General features: G+C 34.9%; 1 protein-coding gene across 4 annotated transcripts in view; it reads right to left on the minus strand.

The window, feature by feature from the left end:
* Positions 1-17,003, minus strand: part of LOC132550053 (rho GTPase-activating protein 39-like) — a 139,502-nt gene that overhangs the window by 22,659 nt on the left and 99,840 nt on the right. For all 4 annotated transcript variants that reach the window (XM_060214053.1, XM_060214054.1, XM_060214052.1 and 1 more), the window contains exons 4-5: positions 13,863-13,952; positions 5,895-5,978 (exon numbers count right to left, since the gene is read on the minus strand). In XM_060214053.1, the coding sequence (XP_060070036.1) occupies positions 5,895-5,978; positions 13,863-13,952 (174 nt within the window). The remainder of the gene's footprint in view (positions 1-5,894; positions 5,979-13,862; positions 13,953-17,003) is intronic.

Below are 17,003 nucleotides of genomic sequence, written 5' to 3' on the forward strand. Positions count from 1 at the left end.
ATACATCTCACAATTTCCTTATAAGGAAAACCTTTGATCTCGCCAAGATTCTAGAACCCCTCAGATAAATCTAGAGCTGGTGATATTTTTGTTTCCATTTTGCTGTGAATTTAAAAACCTCCACAAATGTACACTAAAATCTACAAAGAAATATCATAACCAACAGTATACTATACCCTAGTTTTCCAGAGGTAAGCCAGTATTAAAAAACCCATCCTTCTTCCAGCAGCCTCATAACTCTTTCTTGCTTACATACTGCGGACAGGAAGTGGGGCAAAATATTCCCCAATATCTAATAATCTAATCCCCCTCCCCCTCTAGGGAATTTAACAGGTAACTACAGCTCCGCATGTCTAGATAGCTGCTGAGGAGAGATTGGACAGGAATTTAGCTGAGACTAGGGCCTGTGCCCTGATAGGGGCCTGTGGTAATGATTAGGTGTAATAAACACACCAGGGGTGTACTTGATTGGATCAGGGAGTTCTGTCAATACACAGGGGATTACATACAGGGGGGCTGTTTATAGCTGTACAGGGATGTAGGAGTATTAGAGAAAGGAGGAGGTGAGGATAAAGATTGAAAAGAATAAACGAAGGTGTTACAGGAGAGGATAAAAAAAGTTAGTATTTGTACATGTACAGTTTATGGAGTACACTATACTGAGGTATGGGAGAGAGGGGTAAGGTTGGGATGGAGTGAGGTGATGGAAAGAGATAAATATAGGTGCTGTGATGGAAGAAGAAAGGTTGTGGAAGTAGGATTACAGGGCAAGAGATGTATTGTAGTGGAGGGGAAGGGGGGAATAGAAGAGGATATAAGGGATAAATAAGACAGAGAGTGGGGGGGGGGGGGGAGATTTACAGAAAAAAAAGAAGGAACATATAATTTTGTGAAAGAAGATAAAAAGGGATTTAAAAAGCATTATAATAGTAAGAGGATCACAAGGAAAAGAATCTTAAGAGAGATGTATGAGAAGGGAGAAAAATAGGTAAAAGATATAAAGGGTTAAAGAATGTGGGGAGGGGATGGTGGGGGGAGAAAGAGACATGATATAAGATGCATCCATAAAAACCAGAGAGATAAATCACACAGGTGTTATAAGACAGGTGCTTGTTTGTATGACATACCAAAAGACAAGATTAGGCCCCAATTTTTACAATTCTACAAAGATTTAGTTTACATTTACAGCTACACAGAAGAAGTACTCCCTGTGGGCTCAGGTTTGGTGGTTTATCAATTTTCCACTGGTAATGGGTTGTTAGATTACCACGGAATGCTAACAACTACAGGACGAATAGTTTACCCAATAAACCCAAATATCACTGAGATCCACAGACAGAATTATTTCAGGGTCTAGTTTTTGCTGTCTCCAGTCTGGTGATGTGCAGATGAAATATGTCCAATTTAGCATGTCAAATGTTCTGCTAGGCTTTTAAAAAGTAAACAAATGTCAGTTTAAAATATCAAAATGAAAAACAATATTTTAAACTGATGCTAAATATCAGTTAAATACATGTCAGAATCCTAGTACGTGAGGAAATGCTCATCAGATTTTTACAGCTTTCATAATGTATTCATTAATCTAAGGAAAAATGGCAGAAGAGAAAGGTTGATAATATTTTTTCTTCAACAAAGTCTTAAATACATATTTTCATTGTCGTTCCAAATACAGAATTAAACATCACATAGAAGGCTAAATGATATTCTGTTCTGAGTATGTGTTTCATACCATGATACAAATGTGTAACTTGTTGGTCTGAATATGTAGTATAACGTATGAAAATTTCTTCAATTTACGTTGCTTATGTGTAATAAACAAATAAGGGACAGTACTGGTTGCAGTCAACTAGAAGCAGTCTCTCTCTTACCTAGATCGATGCTGGGTAATACTGGCTAAAGTTGCATGGTAATGCAAAACTTCTTCCTAGGCTAGCCTGCTGTGACTGATGTGTTCCTATTATCACCTACAGCCCCTATCTATAGATCAACACTGACCCAAAAATGACCAGTACTGACCCCAAAGTGACCCTTCAGAAATGTATGCATGTGCACCATCTCTTGTTAATCAATATTGGTATATTTTGCCCAATAGTTCTGACAGGTTACATCCACATCAAAGACTGGTCTGTTTCTATAGTAATCTGATATTATACTTATTCATAAGCACAGGGATTCAAAATTGAATTGCTGGAAACTATTTGTAAATTGTGACATATCAACTTAAAATGAACATAAACATGATGTACTTTAAGCTTGTTTTAGTGTGAACCATTTGACACATTACAGGACATCCTACAAAAACAATATACAAAAAAGGAAGTTAACTGATTGCAGGATAAGGAAATTTCAATTATTTTTAAATCCACAGAACAGTCTTTGATATAGGTGGGCTTATTACCAGATACATTCTTACTGATGGATAGAAAACAGCCTTAGATATTGATGGCCTTATTACCAGACAAGGGCTTACTGAGGGATAGGCAACAGCCTTAGATATGGATGGGCTTATTACCAGACCTGGGCTTACTGAAGGAAAAACAACAGCCTTAGATATGGATGGGCTTATTACCAGACATGGGGTTACTGAAGGATAGACAACAGCCTTACATATGGATGGGCTTATTACCAGACACAGACTTTGCTTCTATTGCCAGTAACTGATCTTGTGATGTCATATGGCACCAGTTTTTCAGTGTGAACTAACACTATGTTAACTGCAGTGGACATTTATTATCACACCATAATGCAACATTCCTTTTATTAACTTAGAATGCTACATTAGCCAGTGCTTAGTCACGCTACATGTCTATACCTGTTAGTAATGGAAACTAGAGGACCTGATGTGACCCCTGAGTATATGATAGAATTATTGAGTTGTAGACTTCATTAAGTGTCTCCCAGTAGGCCACTAAACAAGAGCAGCCTTAGATTAATACTACACAGGAGGTCAGTCACATCAAGGACAGTGTCAATAGATCTTATAGAATTCTTCTTTATTCTTAGAATAATTACATTTAGTACTATTCTTATATTTTCAAAAAGTTCTTCACGAAAGAGCTCCAAAAAATCCAAGAACTTCTGTTTTTTAAGTCCAAGATGTCCACATGATTTAGAGTTACAAGAATTCTAAAAGTAATGAAGCATACTCTGTATTTGATAAGATGGGGGTTATTTGCAGACGTGCAGTGATATTGGACAATAGATCTTTGTTATAATTTAGTTAGTTTCACAGCAAGTAATCATCAATGTATTAGGTTTGGTATTATCTGGGAGGCACTATTAAATTATGGACGAGACAAGTGTTGAGCTAACAATGTCATGCCCAAGGTCAAACTGACCATATGTCCTAATGCACATCTACCGTACACAAGTAATGATGGCCCTCTGTGGCTGTAATAATTACTGGAATGTCAGTAAGCATGCTGTATGTCTATTTAGTATCAGTTACATTTTCTGAGTTCTGACATAGACACAGACAGAACGCCACAAAGACACAGACAGAACGCCACAAAGACACAGACAGAATGCCACAAAGACACAGACAGAGTGCCACAAAGACACAGACAGAATGCCACAAAGACACAGACAGAGTGCCACAAAGACATAGACAGAGTGCCATGAAGTTGGACAGGTTACCAGAGTGTCACAAAGATGGACAAAATGACAGAATGCCACAAAGACACAGAGTACCATGAAGTTGGACAGGTTGATATAGTGCCACAAAGATGGAAAGAAAAACAGAATGCCACAAAGACACAGACAGAATGCCACAAAGACACAGAGAGCCATGAAAGTGAATAGGTTGACAGAGTGCAACAAAGATAGACAGACTGACAAAATGCCACAAAGACACAGAGTGCCATGAAGTTGAACAGGTTGACAGAATGCCACAAAGACAAACAGATTGACAGAATGCCACATAGACACAGACAGAATGCCACAAAGACACAGACAGAATGCCACTAAGACACAGAGTGCCATTAAGTTGGACAGACTGACAGAATGCCACAAAGACAGAGACAGAATGCCACAATGACAGATGAACTGACTGAGAGTGAAACTAAGAGAAATTCATCTTGACAGTACTTGTAACAAAAAATTAAAAATGTAAACCTAAAAGGGTAAGAAGCAGTGGAAGGGAATTTAAATCATGCAACCCCAAAAAGCTAACTGATCAACTACTCCACATACAGAGACTAATGCAATGATACCTGATAATTTTACATCAAAGAATGCTGGTTATCATTAGTCACAGCCTGTATTGATCTGATGTCATAAACTGACTCCACAAGTAAAACTGCCCTCTAGGTTTCTGACATATAGATTAATTTGTATCTACACCAATATCTCTTCTGGCCTGACACACATCTATTCATTTCTCTAATTAAGCTTACAGTAGTATTATAATAATACCAGGCAGTGTTATAGAACTACAATGACATTTATACAATGACACACTCATGTATTCATGTTTTTGTTTGTTTTCCTTCTTTTTTTCCTGCCATATGAAAAATTAGAATGGTTGAAGCCACAACTTCATTTGTGTCTATGTGTATTAGTTTTCCAAGGTCTCAACTGTAAGGCTTTTACTGCTGTGAGGCTTTTTATAGATGAATAGGAGTTTAATTAGCTATAGGAAGGTAATTAGGGAAAGGGGGAACTTGAAAGGACATAAAAGGAGGATACAATCTTCATCAGAATAAGGCAGTGCTGGTTCTGGAGATTAACTCCATCCAAATAATGTCGGGAATATTGCAAACTGGAATAACAAGTCTGCACTTTTATAACAGTCTGGCCATTTGTAAGCAATTTAAAGGAGTTCTTTGTGTAAACAAATCAATATTTTGTTTTTTTCCTTTTTTTTTTTTTAAACTTTGTTGATTGGTGTATTCAATACTTTTGTCAAATTCAAGAATTTCATTAGAAATATTACATTAATCTATGTGTTGTTATTTCAATACCAGCAAAGAAAGGCAACTCAAAATGTAGACATGCCTTCTTCTGACATATTAATACAAATCCAAGCAGATGGGCTCTCCAGATTTTGAAAAAAATCTATAAATAAACACATGAAATTATTTGTCAACCCTTTTCTGTAGCGGATAACCAGATATCTGGCATGGGAAGATCCAATTTGAAACATACCATGGATACGCATTGCCAGACAGGTCAAAGGTCAGTGTGTTTCTCATAGTGCAGTAACACACCACAGAATGATAGATAGAGCTGCACTGCACACTTCAGGTCAAAGTTGAGATCACTTAGAATGTCTCAAAATGCTAGTCTGCCCATCCTGTAGAGCAGGTTGGATCAACCCAGATCCATGGATGGGTGATCTTATATCAGTAAAATAGGGGTGACTGGTATAACACCTGTTTGGTTTGTGTTGTCTGACTAAATTGTAGATGTGATGGCAGAAAAAACAATGATTCTGCAATTTTGTGTGCTATCTTGAAACGAAATATCTGTCCAATCACTTCCCTGTTTTCTTGCAGTCAATGAGTGTTGATTTGAAAAAAATACTCCTTCCTGCTTATGAACCAGTATGACTCAAAATAATGATTTTCCCCTTGGAAAAAAACACTTTTAAATTCACCCCCTCCCAGAATACAAACACCATGACACTAAATACAAATTCTCCCACCACCTGAATACAAATATCTCTCACTGGAAAATGAATGGGCCTACTCTAGGATACAAACACTCTTTCCCTGTGAGATATACTTCCAACCCCAGGATACAAACACTCTTTCCCTGGGAGATATACCTCCAACCCCAGGATACATACACCTTTTCCCTGGGAGATATACCTCCAACTCCAAGAGGTACAAACACATACCCTGGGAAACATATCCCTACCCCCAGGGATACAAACTGCCTACCCTGGTACTTACCTTCCTGGAGACATTAGGGCTGGTCTGGGTGGTGTTAGTGGACTTTAATGATCCGGTCCTCACATGTTTGGTGTGTTCCCTCCGCTTTTGACAAAAGATGAAAAAGAGGTAGATAAGTGGCAGGGTGGTTATAAAGAACAGGATCGCGAAAATGGTGGCATAGCTACCCAGGGACGCATTGCCGCCCATTACAGAAATGTCAGTCAATCTCGGCATCAGTAACCATGGATACCAGCAAAACAGAAATGATCATGATATATTGCTTGTATACTGAGACTAACTGACAAAGGTGCAGCATAAACACACAATATTCCTAGATATTAAATCCAACACAGGATATGAACAGTCAACAAGAAGACTCAATGTCTGTTTATCACACTTCCCAACAAACTAGAAATTGAAACGTCAAATCAAATGAGGAATGTCAAATACTCCATATATATATATATATCCTCGTAAAGTTAGTTTATATTTCACATTTTATGTAAAACTCCAGAAGTCTGATGCAGATGTCGCAGCAAGGACACTAATACACACCAAACACCATGATATTTCAGCACACAAGTTAAAATAAAATCAGTCCTTTTTTCAGATTTTATATCCTCATAGATAGGCCCATTATATAATCCAAGTGTTTGCTATTTGCTTAAACACAGATTTATGTGACCTAGGGAGAGACCACAGGTACTTCACCACTGCGTCATCAGATGTCAACATCCTTAAGTCATTCCTGCATATTACAGCTATCCAGCTACATCACCAGCTGGTGTCTGAAGATGAGTGGATGATGAGAGACAATATACATAAAATCCAGGTATATTATGTACATTTTGCATTTCATTTATCAATTACTTGTGTCCTATATATAACAGGTGTATATTGTTTTACCGCTTCCTCACCTACAGGCTATAATTGATCTTGTCGGGGTTTTTGTAGCTTGGTTTACACTGTAATACAATAGCACTGCAACTTCATTTGTAGATGTTCAATACTTATGTCAATATTATGTGTAAAGCCGTCCAGTGCTGGTAGTCTGTGATGCTCCTTGATAAGGTCTATAACCGATATTGATCCTACTGTTACACTTTATAAAAGTGATTGGTCACAACCTCTGGACACACAAAATGACACAACGAATTGATTGAAGAGTTTGGAAAAATACCTTTGATTACCATAGAGCTGACTTCTAACTGAACAATAAGAAACCGTACCAATATTTCTGTTATAAATGTGTAGAATTTTCTAGACTTCAGGAAAATTCACTTGATAGTTTCATCAAGACTGTTTTGCAGTTTATATCACTTTACTGAATCCACAGACGATAACATCCCAAAAGTACAAAGGTTCTATACTTCATGTATCAGAAAACACACTTTATAGATAAAGTCCTTTGAAGTGGTATATATAATTTCTCCACCAATACACTATTTGCAATACATATACATGCTCGTCTAGAAATGCCTTATGATTTCTCCACTGTCAGACATCTACGCAGGTGTATACTGTTGAACCTGTATATCCTGTGGAGGTCACTTCTCTCCTCCGGTCAGCCTGATTGACCGCCAACAATACAGTATCAGTAACAAGTCTTAATCAGCTGCATCAGTCCCTCAGCCTCTCTACCACAACATTCTGGGCCAGCCAGACTTACACAACACAAGCCTTTACCAATTATTGAACATGACTGTGATATCTATCTCCATGGGCTCTTTCACTCTATCCTTAAATAACATGTTTGTCTATCTTTTCCTTTCTATCCTCAAACTTCTACAATCTTAAGTTCTTTCCTCTATCTTTGTCTAATGTTTTATTATCCTCTAAGATATATGTCAATTCTGTAACTTCACAATTTTTCATGCCTTAAAAAAATCACACAAATGTTCTTTTTCAATGAATGTCAATCCTTCATATTGTACCCTTGCTACAGTTTCTTTTAAAAAAATGAATCAGTCTTTCTGTTTCCTTCTATCCTTTAAGACGGATGAATCTATAAATTTTCCTACACAGACTGTGTTCCAGCCTCTCTTTTTAAATCCCAGCTAGACTAATACAATCTTTCTCTCCATATATAAAAACTCACTACCTTCTTTTCTTTCATATCACCACAGATTTTTAATTTCTCTTAATATCTACTAGTTTTCATCCCTCTGTGCTTATTTCTGTCTTTACAAGTCTACGTAGATCCTATTCACTGGTTTATCTCCCTTGGAATCACTCTTTCATCTCAAATATCCTCAGAAAAAGAATCCTTCAATAAGAAAGTCAGCGTTGGAAACAATTCCATATACAATGCTGTACCACACACGTCATTCAACATTCCAGACAAACAAGCACCAAATTCCGTCCAGAGAAATATTGACAAAAACTTATTGGCACTGGTTCCTGATGAGGTGTTAGTGAGTCAACAGACCAACAGTGGTTCATGTTGGGGAAGGCTGTTAATGAAACGTCAACTTTCAACTTGAAATAAAAGTTCTCCACTTATATCTCTTCTGCTGTGTTTCTCTGAAAGAATTTCATTCATGTTTCCTTTGTACAAAGTTTTCAGTTTTTATTCTACTTTTCTAGAAGTGTGTGTACAGGTTCTACTGTCATCGATCCATGTTTTTCATGCAGAAATATGTTTCTTTGCTGTTCATACTGCTGTCATACTTTGATGACTTCTTTCTAATGAACACATTTAGTAAAATGATCCTATTGTAATTCTCTACAGATTGTCCCTGTTATATCCGACAGTCCAGTGTCATTGTTCAATGTGTATATTCTCCACATTGTGTATTGTTTTACTACATCCGCCAGCCATACACTAAACAATAGTCTTTTCCTGTCTCATACACATAGAATCAGTAGCTCTATAATTGTTATTTTTATATCCTTCTGCATAATCCATCTTTCGTTCCATCACATGACTCTCCAACTGGGCTTTTCATTGTTCACAGGTTTTATATCCAAAAAGAACTGGTGTCCCTTCAATATATATCCATATAAGAGAACCAGTCAGCATAGACAACGACAGCCATCAGTTTATTAGCTGTTCTATACCCACGGCTGGTTACACTGATAATGTTAGGAGGTGTAACATGTCAGCATTGTCTAGTGTTCATTGAGCTTTACCAGGGAAGTCAAAAGTTGCATCCTTCATCACTCAGGGGTCGAATATGACCTTGAGATTCACTACTTAGTTAAGTAGATATTGTCAAATTGACACTAGCTCTTCAATCTTCTGTCTGGACCTGACACCTATCTCTCTTTTGAACTTGTAACTTTGGTAGAACCCGTAGCATTATAATATGAAGCGGAGGTGATTTTGATACACTACCATGGACGAGTGATCGTGTTACGGCTGTGGATACGATGTGTAAAGGCTGAGAGCATGTAGTAAGGAGCTGTAACAGGCCTATTTCAAAGGGTGTAGGTTTTGTGTATGGGGGGGTATGACAGTAGTAAAAACACATGTGAAAACGTACAGTGGAAAATAACAAAGTGTCACCACACATATACTGACCTTTCTACAGTGTACCACCAAGTATATCTATCTACAACAGTGTATACAGATTTCCTGAAAAACATCTGTATGGCAAACTCTCACATCCTGTCACACATAATCAGACCGACATTCGCTTTCCGTCTTCGTCATCATCATCACCATCACCATCCGCTTACTCAGACTCAAATTTTCTTTATAACAATAATGTCAGTAGATCTTATACACGACCTTCCACAAAAATACCTGCTTTAAAAGCTCGTATGGTGAAAGATTATTCAGTTATCTAACCATTTTTCAAATTTAACTAATTTACAACAAAACACCTGCTTTAAAAGCTTGTATGGTAAAAGACTATTTAATTATCTAACCATTTTTCAAATTTAACTAATTTACAAAAAGACATCTGCTTAAATGCTGTCCACAAACTGGAAGTCACATTGTTTGATAACTACACCATCAAGCATAAAATTCAGAGGTATTCCAAATAGCAAGAACCAACAATACAATATAGGGAATCCTTAGTTACTATAGAAATATTCCTAATGACCAGATTTACTACTCAAACCAACTCAATGTCTAGTTTGATGCTAACATCCCTTGCCCTGGTTTGGGCTAAGAATGACAGGCTTGTCAAGACGATAAATGTGAATATGTCATTTTCTACAACATCAATGATCGACATCTATGATTGTCCTTGCCATGCTCATATTAGCCAGTCACATTGTCTGCCAAATTCTACCAACGTCTGTTAAATGCCTGTCCAGCTGAATTCCCAGCAATCATCAATTCAATGCAAATCAAATCATCCATTTCCTTTATTTGATACAGCCAAAATTAAGCAAAGTGACTTAAACAACTCAAGAATCACTTTCCATTACCTGTAAATTTTTATATCAAAGTTGGTCTATGCATTTTCACATTTTTTCCTTGGGTGTGTTAATTTTTTAATGATATTATCGAAAAAATTGTATTAGATTGTCACAACATCTGGTAAAATTTAGCAGTATCTTATGATCACACTGACACTAAACTTGTTGATTATTTTTCTTAAAAAAAATCTTGAGTGAAATGAATGAGATAAAACCTGGTGATTGGAAGGAAAAAAATTAAGCATTTATCATTGCAATAATCTCCATAATTTCTTCAAATTTACAGAAATACTTTCTGTGAAAATATTGTATCTCTGAATTTTGTTCCATAAGATTATAAAAGGCATTCAAAATACAATTTGAAGTGTCATTCAACTAAAAACAATATTAGTACTCACTGGTAGCTTTAAAAAAGACTTTAAAAGTTTATTTTTGGAAGCATACAAGTCTGTCTGCTAATTAATGCTGAACTGATGCAGGTGAGATACATCAGAGACGAAGACACCTGCTTGTCTGACAGGTTCTCCCAAATCTCATTACCATTTCCGCTTCACAATGTTCAAGTCGGACAAATCCTTCTCCCTTTGTTTTTTCACCACTTAAAATCTTTTAACACCTCCCAGTTTAAAATAACTAGTTTCTCAAGCATAACATAAGCATTCAAGGAGAAGAAATGTCTGCTTACATAATTTATCTTTGGAAAAGAATAGCATTTTTCCGCATTTTGACTGTTCATTGGAACAATTTCAAAACTTTTTGAAAATATCTAAAGATATGATTTCAGAAAATGAAACTCTTCATCCCAGAACAACCATCTTTCCATGGTATCAGTTATCATATTTCAGCATAAAATACAGATTCGAGATTTATCAGAGATTTAACAGAAACATTGGCTAATCAAAATATTTGTCATTGTTTGTTAAAAATCTCCTGTTCCAAACAGATGCACCCTCTAGCCATATGGAACTAAATAGATTTCTCTCATGTAGACATCAGCTTCAAGATTAACCCTATGGAAGGCAGAATATATCTTTACAAAATATCTACCATATTTTTTTAAAAACAACCTACTATGCTCCTCAATACGATAAAATTATTAATCCTATGTGCCATTATTAATTTAATCTGATATTCCTAACCACGCCCTTCTTCCAATCTTTCTATCAGTATGTCAGTCCTGATGGAATTAAGCGGGATCTATTTTAAGACCAGACAACAAAATATGAAAAGCATGAAAGAGAACACTGCAGATTCATTAAGACTTTGAATGTTCCTCAAAAGAGAGTTAGGTCTATAAATAATGTAGCATGATTAGATGACTGCATTTGTACCACATCAGCCAATTCTCAAAAATTTGATCCAAATACCTCGAAGATCAATTCAAAATAAGTTAACTACCAGGTGTAATATTCAAAGAAGACCAATCAGAAACAATTTCCCAGCAATACTAAATTTTTGTTTTTTGTTTTAGCTATAACTACTGCTCCATCAAATAGACCTTGGTAAAGGATTGTATCTCATTCCTTACCACACAACCAGATAATTTCCATATACATTTGTTCCTCTCGTCAAGCTTGGTAAGTACTGGCCAGTACAAATGATATATGAAAGTCATTCTCTCAAATTAAATGTAAATTTTAACATTTTCCTGAGTGTCTCCGTAAGCTATCAATTATATATGTGAATTAAACACATAGCCTGATCCTGCACCTCTATAAAATGTTGGTGATATGAATATTTAACCTTTAGGGGGTAAGTTATTATTCCAATCTCTAAAAAGCTTCATTTTCATGTAGTACACACCAACTGGAATTACATATACTTTTGTGAAACTAAATTTCAATGGAATTCAATAACAACATTGTATTTTCTACAGACTGAGGTTTAGGAGTTGTCCATGTAGGTTTCTAAGAAGTGATTTAAGTAATAATGTGTAGGAAATTGTTATTTTTATCATTTTTGGAAATTAAATGTCAGTGTTTGTTGATGATGGGAACACAACAACCATGGAATAAAAGCGTTTCCATATATTCTTATTCTCACATCAGCTTCAATATTGGTATGAAAATTAATAACATCATTCACCTATCTTCTTGGGTGAATAAAAGCTAACACTCTCCTCAACAAGAATCTATAACTGTATGGTATTTATATCATTAATGCAACAAATTTCCTAACTTTCATCTTATAATTTTTGAAATTTTAAACACTGATGCCAAAGTGATTTACAAAATTTGATTCTATATTTTCATCCTTTACAAACCTATTTAGATAAGATACATTAAAAACTGGACCTTATCCAGGTTGTTTTGGCGTGCAGAATGTACCCATTTTCATAGACATTCCTCAATGGTTGTAAAATTTGGGCGTCACAAATACAATAAACTGTTTCACGATCAATTTATTTTTATGCCAACACATACTCAAGAGAATGTCCCAATTCTAAATTGCCTAAAGTGTCAGGTTAAAATAAATTTGTTATGAACCCCTGTAAAAGCCAAGATGGACAGTTGTACTACTGAAACATATAAGGGGCCTCCTGATTCAATTTACAAATAACAAAATCAGATTAAATCCTTTCACAATAGAAATCACCTTTTAATCTTTATACCACTAGCACTTTTCACAACTACTTAGAAACATGATTTATTTTGATACAATAAGGTAGTGTCTGACACAGAACAACACAACATTTATACAGGTAAAATACTACCTTTCTACGCTATTTATGAGTTTGCAGACCAAAGCAATATATTACAAGGCAATGGGATCTAATATGCCAAATTTAGACACTTTGACCCAATTACAAAGCTTAATGGTACACTGGCCCTTCAGTTTTCTCCTTTCTACTCTCTACTTTCTGCTGCTATATTTAATGAGTAAAGGTAAATTTTATATACATATCACTAACTCACAATAAATTCCTTATTTTTGTCTTTTAAACTTTACTGTTTTAATATATTATAACACCCCTGATATAAGCCTGATCTGCACTCACTATTATGGCCAAAGTTCATTGCACAAAAATCTCAATTGCTGTATATGTATCAAAGAGTTATCCCCCTTCCCCAGCAAGATGTAATGAGATGAAGAATATAATGGTGCCAGTATATAAAATAAACAATGGTATTTTAGAAATTTCTCATCAGTTGGATACGAAAATAATTTTTTCAATTCTTCAAGATGACAGTAAATCAAACTATCAATTACAAAAATACAGCTTTTTAACAAAATATTCTTTTTGTGAAAATTATGAAAATTTTGGAAAAACTCAAAACTTACACAATTTCAGTTACCAATTTGATATTTCCATTTACATCTAAAATTCCAATAAACTGACAACTTTTACCTGATTTTAAATTCTGTCCTTATTTGTCTCCCTACATCATCATTAATATGCCCAGAAGACACAGACATTGAAATGAAGATAAAACAGATAGCAATCTTCTACTTTAGTTTCACCCATCATACATCAATACAGAAACTACTAACCACTTACTAACATTACTTATGCTGAAGATGCCATTAAAACAGGGGCTTATTACTTGTTCTATAGAGTTACAATATTGCATGTATAATATACAAACGTTTGTCAGATACAGAATTACTCACTGTCTGAGGTACAGGTGTTTGTGTTGCGATCTCACGTCGCCTCTGAGCTCTTTCTTCCTCATCTCGAACTTCTGTATTTTGCTTTAGGGTCTGAAAATTGGAGAAAAAAAATATAAATGAAGCTGAAACCCAAACAGGAAGAAAATATTTTGAGTGTTTTAGTTCAAGTTCAAAAAAAGAATCCACTTCATGCCTACATTTAAAATGAGACCCCTTTTCTCACGCTTAATTTCAATATGTATGGAGTACATGCATATCATAAATCGTCACCAATTTGATAAAGATCTGAACAATGTGAGAATTCTGTTTGAGAGAAATGGTTGGAAAAATGTGAGAATGTCTCATTTACTCTGTAGAGTTGGTTGACACCTGGTTAATTACATAGGACATCCTGACACTAATGCGATTCTACTCTCAATTACACATTACCAGTCAACAAGATCTCCGCAGGAATTAACCATTACACTTTCTATCAGGATTAAACTTTTTATAAAAGTTAAACCATGGCAGCTTGTGTGTTTAAATGGTAAACCAATGTATAAATTAAATAGATTTTTGTCACTATGTATATCTAAATCATGTACAGAAAGACAATCAGTAACGATATGCCGAATTTCCAAGATAACATGAAGGGCATGAAATTACTGAAGAAATCAATATTGAAGAGACAATAATATAGATAGTCATTAAGATACTTAAATGAATTTGTATATTTGCATCATTTGTAACAATTTATGTACTAAATTAGAAATAATCCTCTTGGATGGATATAAATAAAGCCAAAAACAAAATAAAAAAATCATCAGCTCAGAAAAACTTGCCATTTTTGTCCATGGAACACAGCCCACAACATGAATACCACATATATACATAATAACCAACTCTCCAAATGATGATAAAATACAACGTTGGATACTAAAGTGTCTTTAACATGTGGAAAAGGTTAAAAACTGTTGACATAGGTCTCAATCAGGATCTCAATAGAATCTTTTATTAATGAAAAACAAAAGGGTTAGTCAAGTTAAAAGCAAATAAGGGGAGGTAATCATGAATGATACTCTACATTCATGTGAAAAATACTTGTCTTAAAATTAAAAGAATACTGACATTATTATAATGAATAAGAGGGTTTAATAGTAAAATCTTATCCTCCTCTTCTGAAACCATCACTGGAGTTGTGACTAAGTTACTAGGAATGTCAGACTCAGTGAGAAAATTGATGTACATTACATATTTTATACATGTGTTGTATCTGTGACAATAATAAAGCAGTCATTCACGGAACACTAAACCATCCTGTCTGTTGTATGGTATCTTGTTCTAGATCTATGTCGGTCTGATATTAAATAAATGTGACTTTGTTGGTAAACATGACAACATATCAATGAGGTTTTGTTGATGTTACAACTTTTTACAACATCCATTTATATGCGTCATTCATACTTTTCTCCAGATCTGATGAAATCTCTGAATCAAACCGGTAAAAAATCTACTGAGAAACATCATATGTATGTATATTTACAGTTGCTTTAATGTGTACACATGTACATCATGGAAACTTAAGGTCTAGGTTGACAGTTATACTTCTATGGCTGATAGATAAACTTTCTACTTTCTCCTAAATCTTCTATAATTTTAAATTAAACATTGGCATAAACTTTCAATCATATTTCAGAATTCAATTTTTTCACTTTCCATCTACAGTAAACTTACTTATTTTAATCAATGATACTAGCACTAATACAATCAAACAGTGAAGTCTGAATGTGGCAGGAAACCAGACTCGAACAAACCCTACAGGACTAGGTAAGTAACACCAGACTCGGACAAACCTCACATGGTTTAGTAGGTGAAACCCTATCTTTTCACATCCACTGGGAAATCATACCCACTGCACCACCTGACCACCCAATTATTAATTATTGTAAAACATTATTTCTTACCATATTCATATGTGAATTCCACTTCAGAAAAAAAAAAAGTACAGAAGTTAGATAAATCTGTCTGTTATAAGCTTGAACATTGCTAATCTTGTCATGATTCAGATGTTATTGAACTAGATTTTGATTGGGTGACAGATGTTACATGTTACTGGATTGTGTTGGTGACTATACTGTTGGTGGGGAGAGAGACTTATCAGACAGGAGAATGTTGATCCCAGCTCCATCTCTGGTCTTCCTCTCGGCATTGATATAAAGGTTATCTCAGTTTACTAAGGCACACCGCCTGCTTCGAACCATAACATTTAAAGGTTAAATTGCAGCAAACAATGCTATCAAGAACTCATCAAGAAGAAAATGTCCCTCTCAGACAAAAATTTATATATGATATCATGATGAATAACATTCTTTAGAAATACAGGTTTTATGTATCAAGGGGTCAATATCAAATTAGGTTGGCAAGGGAGATAACTATCAAACATAAATATGGTTTTTGCATGAAATCAGCATTATCTAGTTAATACATTGAAATAAGATAAATTGACAACATCTGTATAAATGAAATAATGGTGTTCAATCAACATGACTGAACAAATTCTGTACTCAAGATAATGTCAACAAAGCTTTGCACTTAGAATCATGAAGGGAGACAATTCTTTAAATCCAAATAGACTTACTCATCACCTGTGTACACAAGGGATAACAGACTTGTTTGTTTAACATGGACAACAAATATTTGTAATCAACACCACATAGGCTAAGTTCACAACACAACTGTAGCATGTTGAGGTAATGTTAGATCCTCACTTTTAACACATTTGATATTCTTAAATCTGTGTCACTCACAGGATTTCTGAAATGTATGAGATATATCTATCTATACACATACTATTCATTTCCGAAATAATTTGTGTTTACATATACATTTCCTATATATTTTTTTTCTACTTTTAGGAATTCCTGATATCTTCAAGCATTTTCACAGAAAAAAGTTTTTATTTTAATTGTATGATAATTCTAGTTATATTATACATTTTTTTTCTTTTGACTAAATCACTGTCCATAACAAGGATATATCCACACATAAAATAACTGATTATATGTTTTCAAACTGAAGAAAATCTTCGGACAATTTTAGAAAATAAAGATAGTTATTATACTGTGTATCCCTGCTTCATAAACACTGATCTTTTTAGACAGA

This window comes from Ylistrum balloti, unplaced genomic scaffold (assembly GCF_031769215.1).
Source record: "Ylistrum balloti isolate Yb309-2 unplaced genomic scaffold, AGI_CSIRO_Ybal_v1 Utg370102, whole genome shotgun sequence".
NCBI lineage: Eukaryota > Metazoa > Mollusca > Bivalvia > Pectinida > Pectinidae > Ylistrum > Ylistrum balloti.